Source organism: Gekko japonicus, unplaced genomic scaffold, assembly GCF_001447785.1.
Source record: "Gekko japonicus isolate JY-2015 unplaced genomic scaffold, Gekko_japonicus_V1.1 scaffold712, whole genome shotgun sequence".
Taxonomy (NCBI): domain Eukaryota; kingdom Metazoa; phylum Chordata; class Lepidosauria; order Squamata; family Gekkonidae; genus Gekko; species Gekko japonicus.
The window spans coordinates 833,782-856,654 of record NW_015176472.1 but is presented as its reverse complement, the minus strand read 5'-3'; the positions used below and the strand labels follow the sequence as shown (position 1 = coordinate 856,654).

General features: G+C 46.5%; 1 protein-coding gene and 1 pseudogene across 1 annotated transcript in view; both read left to right on the top strand.

Moving 5' to 3' along the window:
* The first annotated feature begins 760 nt into the window (after positions 1-760).
* LOC107123817 lies at positions 761-13,207 on the top strand (annotated as a pseudogene).
* Positions 13,208-18,117: 4,910 nt separating this feature from the next.
* Positions 18,118-22,873, top strand: part of LOC107123818 (zinc finger protein 208-like) — a 119,219-nt gene continuing 114,463 nt past the window's right edge. The window contains exons 1-2 of the mRNA XM_015427159.1: positions 18,118-18,164; positions 20,669-20,751. Of these exons, the coding sequence (XP_015282645.1) occupies positions 20,692-20,751 (60 nt within the window). The 5' untranslated portion in view covers positions 18,118-18,164; positions 20,669-20,691. The remainder of the gene's footprint in view (positions 18,165-20,668; positions 20,752-22,873) is intronic.

Genomic DNA, 22,873 nt, shown 5'->3' with positions numbered 1-22,873 from the left:
CCTACACTTAACACAGCCTCCTAAAATCCCCAGAAGCTGTAGGGGATTAAAAACAGGACTGTGCTCCAGAGGGGACCGACTCTCTGGCTTTTTTGGCTTTTGAATCTGAACACTTGCATTTTAATTTGCTCATACCACAGGGCTTTGACCCTACTCTTCTTTGGACCTGGCATTTTCTTTTGGTGCGACTCGAGGAGTCTCGAGGGCCCTCTGAATGGAAAGGCAAAGCCGGAGATCCACACGGAGAAAAGAAATGAAAAAAGAAAGCCGACTCCTGCCATTATCATTATTACTAAAGCAATGGGCAAGGCGACTCACAGACTCCAGTGATCCAACCATAGTTCCCTCTAAGCTGAGTTAGTGTGAGCCAGCTCACAGATTTTTAGCCTCCGGCTCACACATTCCTGTCTTAGCTCAGGCAGGAGGGCTCCAAAGCAAACTGATTTATGCAGCAGCCAAATCGCTGGCTCACAGCTTTAATGCCAGTAGCTCACAAAGTAGAATTTTTGCTCACAAGACTCCACAGCTTAGAGGGAACATTGGATCCAACTGTGGGATATATCGCAGTTGTTTGCTTGATGCTGGATTATCCTGCCCTTTTGTCAAGAGGCGCTCTGCATTTTCTGTCCTGGGGTCCCTTGAACCGGCGACGTGCTCTCTGAGGGTTAAAGAGAGAGAGAGTCTGCAGTCATAGAGAGGTCATTGGAAGAGGCAAGGAGGGGGGGAGAGAAAGCCATTTCCTGTCCCCCCCTCCCTTGGAGAGTTGCCTTTCTGTCTTCCCCGGGCTGCTGGTTGCACCGAATGGGAAGATCTGGTGAGCTCGAAGGGGTCGGGAGGGGGGAAATGAGAGCCGAGAGAAAGGAGGAGGAAGGATGCAGCAGGGGGTGCAGAGCGCCCCCCCCCCCCATCCTATCCTTCCGAATCTGGGACTGGGAGACCCCTTGGCCCCTCTCTGCAGAGCAGGATCCGAACGTGGCTTGGTGTGGGGGGAGGATGGGGTAGAGGCAGAAGAAGTGGGGAGGGCGGAGGAGGAGATTTGGGGTGGGGGGATGGAGCAAGTGTGGGAGGGGGTGCTCACAGATGCGGCGAGGGATGCCGAAGAAAGGACAGAGGGGGCAAGGAAGAGGGGTGTTAAGTGGTGGTCGTGGACTGTGGCAATTGACCCTCTGAAGGCCCACACAAAACGGAACCTCAAGCATGGAAAGGGAGATTTTTCGGAGGACTCCTTTCTTTGCTCTTCTGTCTTTGGGAAATGGAAGCAGGGATCTTAGACCTTTTCCATGGAGGTTATTTGCCCCAGGTTGGCTGCTTTGGGGGAGTGTCGTGTCCCGTCCCCCCCAACTTCTCCAGAGCAGTGTGGAGCATTTGGGGGTTCCGTCTGGTTTTCTTCCTATCCTTGAAAAATGGAAAAGAACTGTGACAATTTAGCGCTTAATAATATATTCATAAATCATAATATACAATAACAGAAATGTAAATAGAAACACTGAATGTAGTAGACGGTGGTCTCCGGAATGATGTGCCGTTTCGAAGATGATCTACTTCTGAACAAGGAGGTGTACATGAACTGTCCTTCAACAATTCATATCTCTTGGTGACATATTGACAATATACTGTAGATTCACTTCATCATAAAGCTATGCTTACAGCTATGTTCTTCAATGGGCTGTGGTTGCTGAATGTTATTGTATATTATGATTTATGAATATATTATTAAGCGCTAAATTGTCACAGTTCTTTCCCATTTTTCATTTGTCTCATTACTGTGCTCATTCTTGTAACTATTTTCTTCCTATCCTTCCCAGACCTACTTTACTGCAGAATTGAAGTTCGCAAGCCAGGCGGCCACTTCAAAATTCTGTTCCTCCTGCCTGAATGTAAGCCATTTTTCCTTTCACTGCTCTGGGCGGTGTATGGGAAAAGTACTGAGGAGGGCAACCAAGGTGATGAAGGGGTTGGAGCACCTTCCCTGTGAGGAAAGTCCGAAGAGTCTGGGACTTCTCAGTTTAAAAAAGAGACAACCTAAGAGGGGACATGAGAGAGGTTTGTAAACTGATGCCTGGGGTGGAGAGAGTTGACAAAGAGAATTTTTTTCCCTCCCTCTCCCAAGATATTAGAACTCGAGGGCATCCAATGAGCTGATGGGCAGTAGGTTGAGGACATACCAAAGGAAATACTACTTTACACAGATAGCGATTCAAATGTGAAATTCACTACCAGAGGGTGTAGTGATGGCCACAAGAATAAACAGCTTGAAAGGGGGGTTAGATAGTTTCATTGAAGAGATTCTATCACTGGCCCCGGTCACACGGGAGGTTTTGGCCCGCAAGAGGGACGGATCGGGGGCGCAGCAAATGGGCACGATCACACCGCAACATCTGGGAAGCGGCGCACACCCGTCCCCGATCTGTCCCTTCAGGCCGTAAACACACATTAAAAAAAACCCTAGGAAATAGTAGGACCAACCTGAAATGCCACAGCAAGCGCGGCCGTGGGATCGCCGGTGCGCCTGTCTTCAGGAGCATTTGAGGCTCCCGGCCAAACTGCGCATGCACATACATGCGCAGCCGGTTGTCTCGCTCTCCCTTCTGCCCCCCCCCGGCATCTGATCGTGCTTGGGAGCAACTGTGCGGCAGCTCAGGGGATCTGTCTGATCCCGCTGCCGCGTGTCTCTTTTGGCCGCGTCAATTTCCCCCGTGTGACCGGGGCCCCTGGCTACTAGTCATTGTGACTTAGGGGAACCTCCACATTCAGAGGCACTAAACCTCTGAATCCCAGAACCTGGAGGTGACATCAGGAGAAGGCCTTGACCTTTGTCCCCCGTTGTTGGCCCTCCAGAGAAACTGGTTGGCCACTGTGTGAAATAGGATGCTGGACTAGATGGACCCTCACTGGTCTGATCCAGCAGGGCTCTTCTTATGCGTGTATATGTGACGGAATTGAAAATCTGGGACCAGCAGAAAGTAAACACAGAACACTGCTGAGTCACATGACTGAGTGAGGAGGGGGGCATTTAGCTTGGAACCCTCAGTGATTGGCATTTACTGGACCAAACAGTCAGTTTGGAATTGGCAGTTGGAAAGAAGCAGTTAGTGGGGAGTTGATCAGTGGAGTTAGCAGAGGGCGGTCAGAAAACTGAGGAACTCTGTGAAGGAAGCAGACCTCTGTAGCTCTGTGTGAACAGCCTAATAACAGTTGGAACAGATAACTGGGGCTGAATAGTCTGGATTACTGAGTCCCTCTAAAGGAAAGAGGACAGTGATCAGACTGGTGAAAGGTTAAACACATCAGTTGTCACAACCACCCAAATGCATTGCTCCTAAAGGAACTGGGGAGAGGTGGTTCAGAGAGGGCTGAGGAACGGTCTGGCAGAGTCAGGACAACTGGTTGGTGGCCAGTTGGACTCAAAAAGGAGCCAGATCTCGAAAGCCAAAGGTTAACCACAAAGCAGTACAGGAGAGTATGTTTAGGAGGGTGTTTAGTGAATTGTTTAACATCTGTGGGATACTGGAAACAACAAACATACTGCCGAAGTGTAAACCAAGCCAAAAGTTCAAGTCTGAAAAGAAACAAATGATCCTCTGAATATATCTTCCATCCCCCTGTTGTGTTTTCTATAAAAAAAAGCCTGTTCTGTTTTGAAGTTAACAAGCCGTGGTGCCTAACTCTTTAATAAGTAAAACAAATACCCCGAAGAGACTTTTGTAGATTTGGGTAGGGGACTGGTCAGGAAAAACAAAATCGAACTCTGACTAGGTCCTGACACACAGGCCCTCACAGAACTAACTGAGTTTAAAGGGGGTTCGTGTCATAGTATATGAGTCTGTCTGTTTTGGTTTCTGAATCAGCAGTTCAATATTGTTGTATTGTTATAACAGTGTGTCTATCAGGTTACACCAATACAATAATATTCAATTGCCTATTTTTAAAACAAACTGGAGAAGCCATTGGGGCAAGTGGGGTTGTGGTGACCACTGCAGGGAAACGGGAGTAGGCAAAATGTGGAGAAACTTGCCACAGGATGCCACGTTGCTACTGAACTGTATGTGAATGGCAGCAACGACGGGGGGGGGGGGGGGGGGATGACCCAAGCCCTGCCCTTGATGGGAAAAAGCCTCAGATGGTTCGTCTCCCTCTTTCTCCCCCCCCCTTCTGGTCCTGTCGTTTGGGAACTCTTTATTTACACTGCTGAGAATTCAGGGCGGGGTGTTTTCCCTTCATGCCCACAGTTGCAGGATCTGTTTGTGATCAGCCAGCAAGAGATATGGTCTGGGCAAAGCTTGTGTAAATCTGGGTCTCAGACCTCGTGCACATCTCCAGGAGAAAGAGCTGGCAGGGACCAAAGGTGGCGAAGTAGTCTCTGTTAATTTAGGTACTTTTCTGCTGTTTTTCCCCATGCATGGATTCAAGGCAGCTTCGCTTGAGACTGTGAATGGAGGAACAGGCTTTCCTTTTATGAAATCTCCCTGCCACGGAAGGGCATTAAGGCCAGCACAGGCAGAGAGGACCGGAAGTGTTTCCCTGCAGAACTAGGTTTCTCTGTGCAAGGTGACTTTCATTCCTTGCTGGCCTCTCCCACCTGCGGCCTCAAGTCAGGCAGTCCATCTCATCATCTCTGGGGTCTGCCACCTTATTCCCAGCACAGTCTCCTAAATATGTGGGGCAGGTCTTGGCTTCCCTCAGAGTGTGGCTTCCGACAGGATGAGGGACTCTGCCCGAGAATGGATGCGTGGAGTTTTGGAAGAAGCATTTGAAGGAGTCGAGGGGGATGGGTGAATGAGATGCAGGGAAATGCCCCCCATATAGAATGGCTGGGAGAGGGGAGGGACCTTGGGCCGAACACTCCTGGGCCTTCCTAGATCAAAATTCCTAGTCTGGAATTGTGCCCTGAAGCTCATCTGGACAGATGTTCACTGAAGGGACTGGCATAGCAAATGAATTAAAGTTTCACTCTCTCTTGTCTTTCTCTGCCTCCCAGGCTATAGTGAAAAGACAGTCTTGATGTCTTCTCCACCTTCTCTGCATGGTGAAGGGGAAAGAGCCAACATGAAGCCAGCTCAGGTACATGGGAAGGGGGCGGGGGGCCCATGGGATACGTGTTTGTGTGGAGTACAGCAAGGATGCTTCCCTTTCTTTTGCAAGACTGGGAGGATCGGGCTCCCTGCCCTTAGTGCTTGTGCTCGAAGATGTCCAGGCTGCCCAGTGGGGAGACAGGAAAACAGTCACACACACACACACACACACCCCGACTAGTGTGACAGGTGCAAAGAAGCCCAAGCAGGGACTAAGAAACAATACTAGACCCTGAATTTCCCACAGAAAACAATCCGGTCCTTTCCTTGGTGGTGTGCGGCTGTATCCAGTTTGGTGTAGTGGTTAAGTGCGCTGACTCTAACTGGGTTTGATTCCCCACTCCTCCACTTGCACCTGGCTGGATGGCCTTGGGCAAGCCGTAGCTCTGGCACAGCTGTTCTTGAAAAAGTGCAGTTTCTGTCAAGAGCTCTCTCAGCTCCACCCACCTCAAAGGGTATCTGTTGTGGGGAGGGGAAGGGAAAGGAGTTTGTAAGCCGCTCTGAAACACCTTGGGGTAGTGAAGGGCGGGGTATAAATCCAATCTCTTCTTCTTCTTCTATCCTTCCTGCTACGGAAGTCTGCACAAATTCATATAAGCACCCTATTTCAATCTAAAAACTCCTTTAAACAGTTAAACTCAATTTCTGAAAAAGTTTAAACTTCATGACAATAACTAATTTACAGAGCTCTCTCTGTCTCGGCCTTCTTTCACGGCATTCTTTCATTCTTCTAAGGCCCCCGCTGAGGAAAAACAGAAAGGGGATGTTAACAGTTCTCTCATTCCTGGATTCTCTGAGGAACTACAACGTAATAAGTTATTTCAAAAGAACAGAAGAGAAACTATGCTGGATCAGGCCAATGGCCCATCCAGTCCCTGTCACACAGTGGCCAAAACCCAGGTTCCATCTGGAGGTCCAGCAGTGGGGCAAGGACACTAGAAGCCCTGCCACTGTGCCCCCCCCCAAGAACCAAGAAGACAGAGCATCACTGCCCCAGACAGAGAGTTCCTATCTATACCTTGTGGCTAAGAGCCACTGATAGACCTCTGCTCCTGGAAACCAGAACCTAAAGAGGTAAGTCAAACAGAATAGAGGGCCAACAATAAAAACTTAATGTATATAATATAAAAAGAGACATGCATTTATTAGCAAAGAATTAAAAAACATATAAGGGTCCAATCACACCTCATGTAAAAATACCAAGATCTTACACACAAGGGCCAATGGACTTGACGTGACGCGTTTCGGCTTCTGCCCCCATCCAGGGATCCTGGTGGGTTGTGTTGTTGTTGTTTTTGACACCTTCTGCGCATGGAACGGGTCACTGAGGGTGTGTGGGGGGGAGGTAGTTGTGAATTTCCTGCATTGTGCAGGGGGTTGAACTAGATGATCCTAGAGGTCCCTTCCAACTCTATGATTCTATATGTTTATCTGAATTCAATATTGCTACTCTTGTTACTGCTCTGATATTTATTTATTTATTTGTCTCATTTATACCCCGCCCTCCCCGCAAAGTAGGCTCAGGGCGGCTTCCACTCAAGCATAAATACAATTAAAACATACAATCATATAGAAACACAACAGTTAAAAACAGATACAAATTCACAAAGCGCTGGTAGCAATTAATTAATTATCCAAAATGGCTCACTTTCAGAATACATTTCAACTACCCAGATGTTGTTCTGCTCATGATTTCCTGCGGTGCCGGCTCGATGTCAAGACCAAGGGCCAGCAGAGGCTCCCTAACTAAATGCCTGGCGGAAGAGCTCCGTCTTGCAGGCCCTGCAGAACCGCATCAGATCCCGCAGGGCCCTGATCTCCTCCGGGAGCTCATTCCATCAGGATGGGGCCACCGCTGAAAAGGCCCTGGCCCTGATAATAGCCAGCCTGGCCTCCTTGGGGACAGGGAGGGTCAGTCGATTTTGAGACCCCAACCGTAGTGCTCTCTGCGGTATACTACATAAGAATACATAGATTAACATAATTAAAGCCATGAATAAGGGACATCTCTACAGGCCTGTTCTTGCTTCCTCTTTCTTCTGGTTTTCCACGATTAATTTACTGTCTTTGTTTTTGGCTCCCCCACCCCAATGGACCAGCTTTCCAACTATATAAAAAAGTGCTTTTATTCTTTTCTTCTAGGGCTTGGTGTCCTTTGAAGAGGTGGCTGTGTATTTCACCCAGGGAGAGTGGACCCTGTTGAGCCCAGCCCAAAAAGTTCTGTACAAGGAAGTCATGCTGGAGAATTTTGGGATTGTGTCCTCTCTGGGTGAGGATCCTTTTCTCCTCGGCTGTCCCCGTCTTGCTGTAGGGAGTGACCATAATGCAGTCATTAATGAGAAAGGAGGTGATCAGACTGTCTACCCTGCGCATAATGGCTGACCTCTGCCACACTCTATGATCCTTCCTCTGATCTGGAAAAGGGTTTTCTGTGCTCTCCTGGCAGCGAGATGCGGCTGTGGAGGGAACTCTGCTGGCTTCTTTGCCACTTTACTTCCTTCTTACCTGGCATTTCCATCTCAGCTGGGCAGAAAGCAGGCAGAGAACGGCCAGTGCTAGTTTTATGCCAGCCCCCCCTGTAGTCATCTAGGGCATCAGCCCACTGCAGAAAATAAAGAAGGGGGGCAGCTAACCAGCCCCCCTTTCATCCCCAGAGAAGAGATGCCCAAAGGCCAAGGGGAAGAAGCAGCTGGATCAGACTCAGAGGAAATCATTGCCAAGATTCTTTAAAATGCGAGATGGGTTCTCCAGATATCCTTTGAAACACTAACAATTTTGGGTTGCCAAGTCTTTTGGGGGAGGGCATTTCTGCATTGTGTGTGTGTGTGTGCGTGCACACGCGCATGTATATGCCCCCATGCCTGGAAATCATGGAGACCTCTAGCAACCCCTACTGGGGTATGGAGGATGTTAAGGGAAGTGGCTTTGATAAGCCTGACTCTGCCTCCCAACTCTGGTATTCCTTGGAGGTCTCCCATCCAAGTACTTGCCAGGATCGGCCCTGCTTAGCTTCTGAGATCTGACGAGATCGGGCTTGCCTGGGCTACCCAGGTCAGGGCGGCTTGCCAAACGTTTTGATTGCCTACTGCCTTAAAAATTCTCATTTCGGTCTTGTCTTCAGTCTATCCCTTTATGCATAGTAAAAGGCACCCTTTTAAAAGAATGGTCTCAATATCTGGTGGGAAAATACTGTACCATTTTGTGATCTGTGCATACAGAGGCTCAGATTCCAAGAGCCCAAAATTGGGTGTACATGTTAGCAGGGCCACATATACATGCCCCCATTGTTATGAGAGCCAGTTTGGTGTAGTGGTTAAGAGCATGGACTCTAATCTGGGAGAACCGGGTTTGATTCCCCACTCCTCCACATGCAGCTGCTGGTGTGACCTTGGGTCAGTCACAAGTTCTCTCAGAGCCATTCTTTCAAGAGCAGTCCTCCAAAGAACTCTCTCAGCCCCACCTATCTCACAGGGTGTCTGTCGTGGGGAGGGGAAGGGAAAGGAGATTGTAAGCCACTCTGAATGAAGGTCGGGGTATAAATCCAACCTCCTCATCCCCATTTTTCTTCTTCTTATAAGAGAAGATGGATATTTCTTGACCCCATACTGTATTCCACCTCACTCCATTAGTTGCCTGTTCTTTATTTCTTGAGGGACAGTCAACCTAACCTGGCTTGGAATTAGAAATGTGAAGGCCCGGAAAAAAACCGGAAAAATTCGGGGAAAAACCGTTTTTTTTCCGGTTTTTTCCTGAAGCCTTTTTTGTTTTTTTCCGAAAAATTGAAAAAAGAAAAGAAAAGAAAAAAAATTGATTATGGAACGTTTTATTTTAACATGATGAATAAAATATTTTAAGACAAGGTGTTCAAATATTTTCCTAATCATTTCTAAAATATATATATATGGTATCAGATAGATCTAATTTCTGTGCACTGAGGACAAGCAAGTCCTAGGTTACAAACTGAACTCTCCAATGCAAGAACAAGATGCATTTCTTCCTTTAGGAGGTGCGATTGTCAGAAGAAAATAAAAAAGTTTCAGTTTTGTTTTTGCATGTGGTTGGGTATTCTGTTTGTAATAATTGTTTGGATACACTTTAATATGCTAGTTGTGATAATTTCATGCCAAGTAAAAATGTCCATAGTCATATTTTATGTTCCTAAAGTAACAGAATGACTTTCAATCTAGAAAAGACAAAAGAAATGCTAATGTAGCATTTTTTTTCAATTTTTCCGAAAATTTCCGTTTTTTTCCGAAAAAACCCGGAAAAAAAACAGGTTTTTTTCCAAGCTTCAAAATTTCCGGAAATTTTACATCTCTACTTGGAATAGTTGAATTTATGGGCACACAGAAGAAGTAAAATTGTGTGTGGTTTTGTGTTTTTTTCCTGACAAAAAGGGCCCCAGATTTCTAAACCTGACGTTATTTCCTGGCTGGAGGAAGAAGAAGAGCCATTTCTCCTGGGCCCTGATGAAGAGGAGGGACTGGCAGGTCGCTGCTTAGGTCTGTCGTGAGAATGTTTGTTTCTTGCACTTCCTTCCAAGGGTTGGTGGATCTCTGGGCCTTGTTTATTCTCACAGTTTGAATTTCTCCTCACAGGAGCTTGGCTGGGTTGCAGACGCCAAGATGGTGCCTGTAAACCTTGAACCTATGAAAAGAGGCAACTTTTTTGTACCGTGTCAGATCACTTCTGCCAAGTTCAGCCAAGGCTTGTCTGTTCTGAAAGGCAGAGTCTTTAGGCCAGGGTGTTTCCCAGTCCTTTTTTCTCCTGAGATCCCTTTAACTGGATTTGCCAGGCCTTGATCCAGGGACGTTTTGCCTGCCATGCAGAGCGTGTGCTTTACCACTGAGAAAAGACCCTGAGCAACTCCAGACAGCTGTCATGTCAACACATGTTCCTTGGTTTCCCCCTCTTCCCAGCACAGCTTAGTGTGGTAAGTGATTCTGAAGGGTCTGACACATTATTATTGTTGTTGTTTGTTGTTGTTTCGATTTATTAATTGTCTTACCCCAGCTTATGCCGGGCTCTGGGCGATGTACAAGAAAAGGGCAAACTGCCATAAAACAGAATGCAACATTTAAAATTCAAATACAGTTAACAAGAAATAAAATCAGAATAAAATCCTAGGTAGTGGTATATGGTTTCCTGCTCCTGTTGTGGTCCACGGGGTTGCGAAGAGTCGGACTTGACTGTGTGACTGAACAACAGCAACAGCTCCCATTCTGGTCTACCTGGCTATTTGGTGGGAGGAGAGAAGGTGACTTAAATGGGAGGAGAGGGGAAAGGGAAGAGTGCCAGCCAGTTTAATCAACCGTTGCTGTCTTCAACCAAAGGCCTGGCGGAACATCTCTGCCTTAATGGGCCCTAAGGAATTGCACGAGGTCCCACAGGGCCCTGATGTCATTTGGCATACACTATGCCAGTATAAAGTCCAGCTTCCTCCAGAGAAAATTCTGGGTATTCCTGCATATTTTAAACCCTATCCAGGATTCTTCTCTTCTGATTAACGGCTGCCCTTCTTCCTTCCACAAATGCCCTAAACACCTCTTTCCTGTAAATAAACACAGGATGGAAAAGGGAAACTTAAAACCTCTGGGTTACTTTGAATCAGGAGTTCTCCATTGAATACTCTGTCTCTTTTCTTATCTTGGGCTATGTTAATTATGGTATGATTGGCTGTTCGGCCACATTAATGTGCTTGGAATCTGAAATTTATTGAGTAAGCATAGGGAAGAACTGTGTACAGAATCTTTGAGCTTAATCCGTGAGCATTCACAGAGTGCAAACCACAATCATTACCAGAAAATTGTGACACAGATATTTAGGAAAAGTGGCCTGCCATCACACCGGGTTTCTCTTTCTTTCAGCAGGTGGCGTGTGGCAGTCAGTGAATGAAACAAAAGGACCACCAGTGATGGAGAAAGAGGATACATATTCAGATGTGAAAAAGGAGGTTGAATATTGTGATGTACTGTGGAAGGTGAAGGGAAAACACACACTTGAAGGGAGGAAAAATTCCAATCTATTAGAGGGGGATGGCTCCCTCCTGCCAAAAACATACCAAGGAGATAATAGGAATGAACGTGCTCCAAGTAAGGAAAACAGTCCTGAAAAATCAGATATTAATACTCAATGGAGCACCTATAGCAAGAAAAAATATAAATGCCTGGAATTTGGAAAAAGATTCACCCAGAGTGGAAGCCAAACTTTGCATGAAGGGATTCACACAAGTGTGAAATCCTACAAATATCTGGAGTGTGGGAAAAGCTTCCGTCAGAATGGAATCCTTACTTCCCATCAGAGGATTCACACAGGGGAGAAATCATATAAATGCCTGGAGTGTGGAAAAAGCTTCCATAAGAGTGGAGGTTTGAAGTCTCATAAAAGAATTCACACAGGGGAGAAACCATATAAATGCGTAGAGTGTGGGAGAAGCTTCCGTGAGAGTGGAAGCCTTACATCCCATAGAAGAATTCACACAGGGGAGAAACCATATAAATGCCTGGAATGTGGGAGAAGCTTCAGTCAGAGTGGAAGCCTTACTACCCATCAAAGAATTCACACAGGTGAGAAACCATACAAATGCCTGGAGTGTGGAAGGAGCTTCCGTCACAAGGATCACCTTAATGTCCATCAAAGAATTCACACAGGGGAGAAACCATATAAATGCCTGGAGTGTGGAAAAAGCTTCAGTGGGAGAGGAACCTTGACATCTCATCAAACTATTCACACAAGGGTAAAACCATATAAATGCCTGGAATGTGGGAAAAGCTTCAGTCGCCGTGAACACCTTACTTTGCATCAAAGAATTCACACAGGGGAGAAACCATATCAATGCCCGGAGTGTGGAAAAAACTTCCGTGACAGTGGAACCTGGAAATGTCATCAAAGAATACACACAGAGGAGAAACCATATCAATGCTTAGAGTGTGGGAAAAACTTCAAAAATAGTGGAACCTTGAAGTCTCATCAAAGAATTCACACAGGGGAGAAACCGTATCAATGCCTGGAGTGCAGAAAAAACTTCAGTCACAGTTCCAGTCTTACTTCCCACAGAAGAATTCACACAGGGGAGAAACCATATCAATGCCTGGAATGTGGGAAAAACTTCAGTCGCCATGGTTACCTTAATTCGCATAAAAGTATTCACACAGGAGAGAAACCATATAAATGTCTGGACTGTGGGAAAAGCTTCCGTGAGAGCCAAAGCTTTACTTCCCATAGAAGAATTCACACGGGAGAAACCATATAAATGCCTGCAATGTGAGAAAAGCTTTAGTCGCCATGAAAACCTTACTTTGCATCAAAGAATTAACACGGGAGAAACCATATAAATGTGGAAATGTGTTTCGTTTGGAGCTACAGTTTTGCTTCCCATCAGAAAATTCACACGGGAGAGAAACCATGATACTCATGACAGAACCAGAAGATTTATTTATGATAAAGCCTTCCTTTTGATAAGCTCAACACTTTTCTAGCGTAAAAACATTTACTAACAGCCCCTTAAATCCTGTGTGTAGACTCCCTTTCTTTCTCTCTCTTTCTCATTTTTACCTACTTTGCCCTTTGCTCTATTCTCTCACTTCTCTCTGTATGTGTCTAACTGAGGTTTTCTTAAACTCGGATCATTCTTGGTCATTTTTCCTCTTTCCTGTTACTCTCTTGACATCCTGGATCTCCATCTGTAGCATGCATGCAGGGCCTGTTTCCCACTCTGGACTTACCTGCTGGGGGCAGGATGCAGAGGCCCCGGTGACAGAGGAGCTTCCAGCAGTGAGAATGCAGCTCCAGGGCAGGCGGACTTCCCTGGACCCAGCCCAGGGTCGAACCTGGCTCAGCGGCCCCAAAGCCAAGTTGCCATGGCCTGGAGGAATGAAAGGTGGATTGCCTTCTGGGGACCCACCGGACCCCTCCCAGCTGCAGTCGGAGCCTCAGTGCATGAGCCAAACTAGGCCTCACATCCAGGGAGAACACAGATTGGAGGTGGGGGGAGGCAGCAAGCCTGGCAGCTCCTCTCTCAATGGCACGAGCAGCAGTCCTAACATCGGGACAATGGCTGAGCCAGCCGGAGGCCCGTAGCTACAGTGGGGATATTTGAGGCTCCGCCCCCTTTGTAAAGTCACAGCCCAACAAGATTTTCCCCTTAAAACCATTTTAAAACCTCTAGAGTTGAGATGGACTTTAAGCCTATGTGATTTTGAGGTTGTACCCATTCCTCGTAAATGGGATGTTTTGCAGATTCATGGCCGAGATGTTGGGAAAATGGGAAATCATAAGTTTGTGAAAGTCTTATATTTGTGTGATATATCTGAAAATGTCAAATAGTAAACGTCTCACCTGATGCAATGCGTGTACAAGTAGAACATTAATTGTTATAATTTGCATTTTTGGTAGCATTCTTAAATTGACTTTGGTAATTGTTTGTTCGTATGCCTCTATGTAACATACTTGAATATAAATTATACATGATCTCCTAATAGTTAATTCAAATGCAGTAGTATGGGGTTATGGAATTCTGTGCCAAGGAAAGTCTGTTGTAATTTGAACAACTATATCTGCTTTCTGGTGGGGGTATGTAAAGATGAGGAATCCTATGTTAAAACCTGATAGGCAAGGATTAATTTGGAGAAGCCCCTCCAGGCATTAAACTCCGTTATAGGGGGTGGGGGTTGTTATCAGGAAGGCTTGTCCTCAAGTGGCCCATGTGCTCGGTGTGCTTAGGCAACTGGCGAATCTTCTATGTGGCAGGGGCTGGGTTAGCCAAAGGCTGAGAGAGAACGTACAGAAACAAACAAAATGCTAAAAATAAAAACATTTTTAAAAAAGACCAACTATTACATATTTATTTTGCTGCCTCTGTGTTTTCGCCTTTTTCCTGTATTTTAGTCAACATCACCTCGGCCACCAGTATAAATCCCTTTTAATCCTTTTGACTTCTGCCACTTTGCTCCCTTTTTCATATGTTTCCAGTGGCCCTCCTCTCCCAAGTAGTTTGCTGTTTTAGAAGGTGGGATTGGTCACCGTTTAAACTATTGTATCTCACTGCATCCAATATTCCTGAATACCTCAATCACAGCCACTATAGTTTACCACTCTCCAGCCTCAGTTGCAATCTCCCTGTTAGCATTTAGCACAGACAATAGCACAGATAAAACCTTCCTTCTTATGAGCTCACTGCTTCTATAGCCTAAAAAATTTATCAAAAGTCACTTAAATCCTGTGTGTAGGATTTAAGTGACTTTTTTTATCTCTCTCATTTTGACCTACTTTGCCTGCCTGTCTCTCTCTGTCTCTCTCTAAGTTTGGTGTAGTGGTTAAGTGCGCGGACTCTAATCTGGGAGAACCGGGTTTGATTCCCCACTCCTCCACTTGCACCTGGCTGGATGACCTTGGGCAAGCCATAGTTCTGATAAGAGCTGTTCTTGAAAAAGAGCAGTTTCTGTCAAGAGCTCTCTCAGCCCCACCCACCTCACAGGGTGTCTGTTGTGGGGAGGGGAAGGGAAAGGAGTTTGTAAGCCGCTCTGAGACACCTTTGGGTAGTGAAGGGCGGGGTATAAATCCAATCTCTTCTTCTTCTAAACTACGTGTTCTTAAACTCAGATCATTCTGGGTCTTTTTCTCTTCCCCATTACTTTCTCAACATCCTGATCTTCATCTGTAGCATGCATGCACTGCCTGGTAATCTTTTACGCTGTGTTATCTTTTCAGTCTCTTTTGTCTACACAGACTTCTCCCCTCACTCAGTTTTAATCTCCCAACAACTCTTAATACTTACATAGAGGGGAAAGGAGCCATAGTAGCTGTTCTCCTGTCTTTATACATCCCCACTCCCTTATTCTCTTCTATTGCATTCTTATTATGTCCACCCTCAAACCCCCAAGCCACCCTATCTTCTTTCCTCTTTCACAGCCCTCCTCAGCTTCCTCATCTCTTCTTATACCCCCCCCCCACAAATATCCTCCCCACACTGTCCTTTCCCAAGATTTCCATGTCTCGCAGTGCTAGTCCTTACTGCTTGGCATGTCAAGACAAAATTTTTAAAAAATGTTTCTCAACTTCTTCAGGAGCTTTCCTGTATTCCCCATTTGACTAAAAACAAGAAAACAAAAAGGGGGAATCTCCCTTTTAACTAACTCTTTTTCTAGTAATAAAGACCCCTTAAAACATTTGGAGCCATCGGGGCTCCTTCCTTTCGTGCTAAATGGTCAGCCAATCAGCTTCTTCGTTTAAATATAATCTTTACGTTTATAGCCTGCCTATCCCTTGCTTATTTGTTTTTCCTCTAGCTTCTTTTGTGTCCACTTTTAAAGACTATTCTGACTACAGACTCTTTACATCTTTTTTATTTCTGAAGACTCTTCTATACTGTTCTGTAGTAGTAGATTTATGACTCCTCCTGTCTCATTTCCCAGGCCTCTGTATCTACATTGCCTGGTCCTGTGAGAGGTCAGGGGCCCTACTGATCCCTGGTGATGTCGCATATTCATCTTTTCAATCTTATGTTTCAATATTTATATAGGCTTAAGTAATTTCATAACTTTAAAAAAAATTTATTCGTTTTTAAATAATCATTTACAACAATAAACATCAGAAGCATTGAACAAGCAACAACAAGAAGATCAAGTTGAGTTATAAGCTTATCATTCAACAGTAGAAACCATTCTGACATTCTTGAACCTTCATCAACCATATAAATAAAGGTAAGGAGTGCTGGTAACTGCACTGCCTTTGTCAATTAGGAGAACATGAGGACTAGATTAGAGCTAGGTCTCAGATATAGAAGAATTCTGTGTGTGTTTCATTGTATATAAAAAAGAGAACTAGAGTAGCTAGAAGAAAAGCCAAGAAGAGTAAGCTATGTTAGTAGGAAGTAGTTCTGCCTCTGTCATATACTGCAGCCACGGAAACCATGTGTGCACAAATTTTGAGTACGTCGTGGTAATACCAGATCGTTGTCTTTGAAGTGAATCAGAAATTTTACACATAATAAACTGGTCCCCGACTTTGTTTCTCCATACGGTCAGCATTGGGGGAGAGACGGACTTCCAAGTGGTAGCTATGGCCTGACGGGCTGCTGCCAGCAAAATCAATGTAAGTTCATTACAGTTGTCTTGTGAGTCCAGTGTTTCATTTATTTGAAGTAAGATAACTTCCGGTTTAAGAGGAATTGTTTGAGAGGTGATCTTGTTTATCTCTGCTATGACATTTTTCCAGAAGAGGTTGATGTGTGGGCATTCCCACCAGCAGTGGAAGTGACTTCCTTTAATCCCGCATTGTTTCCAGCAGAATAAACTATAAATGGGGTTGAGATCAGGGGTCGTTTCGTAGAAAAAGAGCTAGGGGGACTCATTAGCATATGCCACACCCCTTGACATCACCGGAAGTGTGTCATAAGGCCACACACCCCACCCCCACGGTCCCGGCCGCCACCGCCGGCCTTGCAGCTCCACTGCTGAGCCCCATGAGGGGCCCGGCGGTGGACCTGCAAGGCCGGTGGGAGTGCAAGGAAGCCCCGCGAAGGCCCTCCCTGGCCCCAGGCAGGCAGGGGTGGGGAGAGGCAGGGAGGAAGCAACTTACCCTCCCTCTTCTCCTGCCTCCTCCTGGCTGAACGAGGGCCGGAAGCGGGGCGGCCGGAAGCAGGGGGCAGGGCTTCGTCATGTGCCCCGCCCCCCGTACCTCACCCGGGGGAACTGCGATCCCCTGCGATCCCCCCCGAAATGACCTCTGGTTGAGATGTTGTAGACGATCAGGTGTATAGTACCAGCGGGTAGTCAGTTTGCATGTTTGCAGGTGGATATTGAAGATCTTGGCGACTTTTTTCATCGAGTTCCAGCAAGACGACCATTGCTCCTCCGTTAGTGTTTTTTGAAGATCCCGTTCCCAAGCTTTCTGATAAGAGGTGGTATGAGAACTACCATGTTCTATCAGGAGTTTATATACCTTGGAAATGGAGTTCTCAAGAGTCAGTTCAAATGTCGTCTTAAGTCTTCTGAGCATCCCTTTCTCCGCCAGGGTTTCCATAAGGCTCTTGATATGATAATATTGAAATACACAAAAATGAACATGGTCACAGTCCGTGGACATGCAAGAATAAACCCACAAGAACTGTGCACGGTGCGCTCAATATTTCTTTAACAAAAATCGTAAAGTTGTAAATATGAAAAGTACAAAAGTAATAATAATACATTCAAGTTATAAATTCAGATACATAAAGATAGAAGGTGACAATGAGGGGACGGTAGTCTCCGGAATGCAATGCCGTTTCGACAGATGTCTTCTTCTAACCGATAGTCTATAAGTTGATAATGTATGAAAAATTGCACTTCAATGGAAAAGCTGCCCGATTCACATGGAGTTCAATAGCAGTTTCACCTATTTCATTGCACAAGTAATGGAGGAGAACATCTCTCAGACAGAATAAAGCTTATGCTGGCAAGGCCCCCTGACTTCCCATCCAGCCCAGGGCAGGTGGTGGCAGGTGCGGGGAAGGAGATGGGTATTGCTTTAATTCCATTAGCCAGTGCCGCCTAAGAAATTTAAAAGCCCCCCCCCCAAAAAAATCCTGCCTACTGGCCTGTTTCTTTCCTTTCCTGTCTATCACTTTCTCTATAAAAAAGTGACATGTAAACATCGAATCAGGCTTTCGCTGGTGGCTTCCAGCCAGAGAAAACGTTATAGTGGGTGAACATGTGATGCGCGTTGGGCTTTCTGTTTCACACAATATTCTGCCAATGAGTTTAAGACCTCATTTCCCTTTAATCTTAGAGGACTCTGTAAGGTCGAATCCTGCCCTGATCCTTATTAAAGCGATTGGCAAATGATCAAACGGTGGGGTATCGCAGTTGTTTATTTGATGCTGGATTAACATGATGAGAGACCTGCCCTTTCATCAGAGGCTCCCTTTGCATTTTTGTCTCGGGGTCCCTTGAACTGGTGAAATGCTCTCTGAGGGTTAAAGAGAAGGAATCTGGAGTCCTAGAGAGGTAATTGGGAGAAAGCCATTTCCTCTCTCTCCCCCCCCCCTTGCAGAGTCGCCTTTCTGTCGTCGTCCCCCCCCCACTTCCCGGGCCACGCTTGATGAAGGGATTTGTGGTGAGCTCAAAGGGGTTGGGAGGGGGGGGGAATTATCGGTTGGGGGCCACAATGCAAGACCTACAGCAGACAGAAAGGAGGGGGGATGAAGCAGGGGGTGAAAGGGAGCGGGGGCCCCCCATCCTCTCCTTCTGAACCTGGGAGAGCCCCTTGGCCTCTCTCCGCAGAGCAGGATCCGAACCGGTGGCTCCAAGCTCCAGAGGCGCCTTTAGGAAACAGAGGCGGTGGAAGGAGGGAGGGAGGGAAGAGGTGGTACTTCTGAGGGGGAGATTTGGGGTGGAGGAGGGAGGAGGAAGGAGATGCATATCCCCAGACCAAGCAGTGAGAGACCTCCACTTAAGACCCTGGAAAGGTGCTGCTACTCTGAGTAGACCATACTGACCTTGATGGACCAGTGGTCTGATTGAGTAGAAGGCAGCTTCGTGCCTGTGTTACTGCCACCAAGTAGCTTCCAGCTTATGGCGGCCCTATGAATTAATGACCTCCAAGACCTCCTCTCCTTAACAGCCTTGCTCAGGTCTTGCAAACGGAGGGCCTGTGGCTTCCTTGATTCAGTCAATCCATCTCATGTTGGGTCTTCCTGTTTTCCTGCTGCCTTCCAACTTTTCCTAGCATCTATATATCTAATAGCCAAGTTGCCCCCGGAGTGCGGATCGCTAAATCAGCGCTCCGGGGGCACTTGGGGGGGAGGGGGAGGTTTGTGTACACGTGGGACAGTCCCCACGTGTGCACAAAAACGCTAAAAGTAGAAAATTTTTTCGGGGGGATGTTTAAATCCCCCCGAAAGTGATCGAGCGGGGGGGGGGATGGAGGAGACGGAGCTCTTCTCCCCCACCCCCGCGAGTATCACGGGTCCCCGTCTTGTTAGTGTCTATTCCAGAGCTGCTCAAAATGTGACCAAACACCACAGCCTCAGTTGAGACATTTTCTCCTCTAGGAGGAGTTCAGGATTGATTTGATCTAGAACCCACATATTGGTCTTTTGGGCTGTCAGTGGTATTAGTAAAACTCTCCTCCAGCACCACGTTTCAAATGAGTCCCCTTTCTCCCTCTCAGCTTTCTTCATTGTCCAACTTGAACACCCATACATAATAATGGGGAATACTATAGTATAAATTAGCCTCATTGTGGTCACTAACAACACATCCTGACACTTCAGGATCTTTTCTAGTTTCTTCATGGCTGCCCCGCCCCGTTTCATTCTCTTTATGACTTGTTGGTTGCGGTCCTCCTTTTGGTTGATGACGGAACCAAGGAATAGAAAACCTTTAACAATGTCAATTTCTTCATCATTAACAAAATTGTATAATTCTTCAGTAATTTTTTGTTTTGTTTTGATGTTTAGCTGTAATTCTTCTTTGGACTTTTCTGCTTTAACCTTTCTGAGTAGTTGTTTCAAATCTTCACTGCTTTCTGCCAGGAATGTGGTGTCATTTGCATATCTCAGATTGTTAATGTTCCTTCCACCAATTTTCACTTCACTTTCATCTATATCCAATCAACCTTTCCTTATGATATGTTTTGCATGTGATACGTTCTGCGTATAGATCGGAGAGACAGGGAAATAAAATAACACCCTTGGCTGACACCTCTGCCAGTTGTAATCTTCTTCAAAACATTTTTCCTGGAACAAATTGGTTGTGTTTCTATTTAGGGGGAGATTTTGCGTGGGGGAGAAGCAGGGAAGGAATGGGAGTGGAGGGAAGATTTGGGGTAGGAAGAGAAGGAGGGAGTAGATGGAGGAGGGGGAAAGGGGTGGGGGAGGCGGAGGCAGGAGTGGGGAAGGAGTGAGGGGCTGAGGAGGTGATTTCGGGTGGAGGATGATGGAGCAGATGATGATTTATTAATTGCCCCATACCTTGTACATCATCCTCTGGGTGATGTACAAGGTATAGTGCCATAAAATATACAAAAACATTAAAATTCAAAATATAACTTAGTAAAAATTACAGTACAGAATAAAATGGTCCAAGATGGCGATTTCCCTATAATATTATTTGCCCCAGTTCCGGACTGCCAGCCCCTTTTCTGGGTAGGGAGGAAGGGAACTCAGAGCAAAAAAGGGGGGAACAGGAGAAGGAACGGTGCCAAACCCTTGCTGCCCTCAACCAAAAGCTGTGTATGGGGGGGGGGGGAGTGAGAGCTTTTTTTAGAGGGTGGGGGGGGGGGGGGGGAGTGGGAGCTGAAGGAGAGATCTGAATGGGAAAGGATGGGGCAGATGTGGTGGGGGGTCCTGAAGAAAGGACCAAAGGGGCAAAGAAGAGCAGAAGGTGAATAAGGTATAGGGGAAAAAAACCCTATATAGAATGGCTGGGTGAGGGGGAGACATTGGGTTAGACGTTGGGGCAAACTCTCCTGGGACCTTCCTAGATCAAATGGAGTGTCTTGAATTGTGCCCTGATGCTATTTGGAGAGATGTTCACTGAAGGGACCAGCATAGCGGATGAGTCTGTAGCAAAAAAAGAAAAAAAGCTTTGCACCCTCTGTCTTTCTCTCCCTCCCAGGCAAGAGTAAAAAGACAGTCTTGATGTCTTCTCCACCTTCTCTGCATGGTGAAGGGGAAAGAGGCAACATGAAGCCAGCTCAGGTACATGGGAAGGGGTGGGGGGCCAACGGTGTGTGTGTGTGTGTAGGATAGCAAGGATGCTTCCCTTTCTGTTGCAAGGCTGAGAGGATTGGGCTCCTAGCCCTTGGTTCTGGTGCTCCAAGATGTCAAGGCTGCCCAGTGGGGAGACAGGAAAGTGGTCACACACGCACATCCCGACTAGCATGGCAGGTGCAAAGAAGCCCAAGCAATGAAACAATACAGGACCATGGATTTCCCACAGAAAACAATCCAGTTCTTTCCTCGGTGGGGCGGTGCTGTATCCTTCCTGCTTCGGAAATCTGCTTGAATTCATGTAAGCACCCTGTTTTGCTCCTTTAAACGACTAAACTAGTGGTGAAGGTAGAAAGCCAGGAAGAGCTATCCAGTGTTTTTCAGGGAGCGTCACATGTAGGGTTGTGTACCCCCTAGGTGGAAGTAAACTGAGAATCACTATTCGTCTCCTCTGCCCACAATTAGAAGATGCCTTTTCACCTTTATCCCTCATTTTGACATATTTATTACTTTGGCCCCAGTCACACTGGGGGGAAAGCCACAGCTAAAGTGCGGTTTTTTGAGCCCCATCAAAAGAGACATGCGGCGTCGGGATCAGACAGATTCCCCCGAGCTGCCATGCAGTTGCTCCCCGGCAGGGCTCTTTTTGTAGAAAAAGCCCAGCAGTAACTCATTAGCATAATAGACCACACCCAACAGCAAAACTCATTAGCATATTAGGCCATACCCCCGACAGCACCGCTTATTAGCACGTTAGGCCACACACACCACGTCACCAGAAGTGTGCTCATCCAGCCACACCCACCTTTCCCTTCTTATTCCGTTTACCTTGTTTGTTGTCAAAACCCAGGGCTTTTTTTGTAGCAGGAACTCCTTTGCATGTTAGGCCACACCCCCGACAGCACCGCTCATTAGGCCACACCCCCACGTCACCAGAAGTGTGCTCATCCAGCCACACCCACCTTTCCCTTCTTATTCCGTTTACCTTGTTTGCTGTCAAAACCCAGGGCCTTTTTTGTAGCAGGAACTCCTTTGCATGTTAGGCCACACCCCTGACAGCACCGCTCATTAGCCCATTAGGCCACACCCCCACGTCACCAGAAGTGTGCTCATCCAGCTGCACCCACCTTTCCCTTCTTATTCCGTTTACCTTGTTTGTTGTCAAAACCCAGGGTTCTTGTAGCAGGAACTCCTTTGCATGTTAGGCCACACACCACTAATGTAGCCAATCCTAATGAGTTTCTGCTGTTGGGTGTGGCCTATTATGCTAATGAGTTCCTGCTGGGTGTGGCCAACTCAGGAGCCAGCCGGAACTCCGTTCCTGTGTGTTCCTGCCCAAAAATAGCCCTGCTCCCCAGCACGATCAGATGCCGGGGCGGGGGGGGAGCCACAGATTGGTGAGCCCCTCTTGCGTGGCAAATCCTCCCGTGTGACCGGGGCCTTTACTGCCCTTTCCTCCTTCATTAAATCAAAACAACTGTTGACCGTATAACCTTAGCTTCTTATCTAGTTTTCACTTTGAATGTCTTAAAGCATCTGCATCATCTTAACATGTTAATTTGCTGTTCAGACTCTGTCTATAAGCCTGAATTCCAACTTCCTTTCCAGTGTATCTGAGGAAGTGTGCCTTGCACACAAAAGCTCATACCTTGAATAAACCTTTGTTGGTCTTAAAGGTACCACTGGACTCTAAACTTGTTCTACTGCTCCAGACCAACCACGGCTGACCACCCAAATTTTGTGACAGGTTAGGAGCTTTCGTGAGTCACTCCTCACGACTTCAAATGCATACACTGTTTAGAATTCATGACGCAGGGTCCTGTTCAAGTATTCTAAAGAAATAATGAATCATTATTTGCCAAACACGAAACATAATTCATTTTTATTTTAAAAGCCTACGGACTGCTGGACAACCAGGGGCATTAACACTAGCCACCTAGCACCGGTGGGCTTGTACTGTCTTACCCATTTCTGTTTCAGTCTTTCTCTGATGCCGCAAAGAGCAGAGAGAGTGGGGGAGCAGGCAGTGGGAAGCCCATGGGCACATGCAATCCCATGTAAAATCTGGAATTCACAGTGCTCGGTTGTAGTGGTGGCTGGGGGACACAGT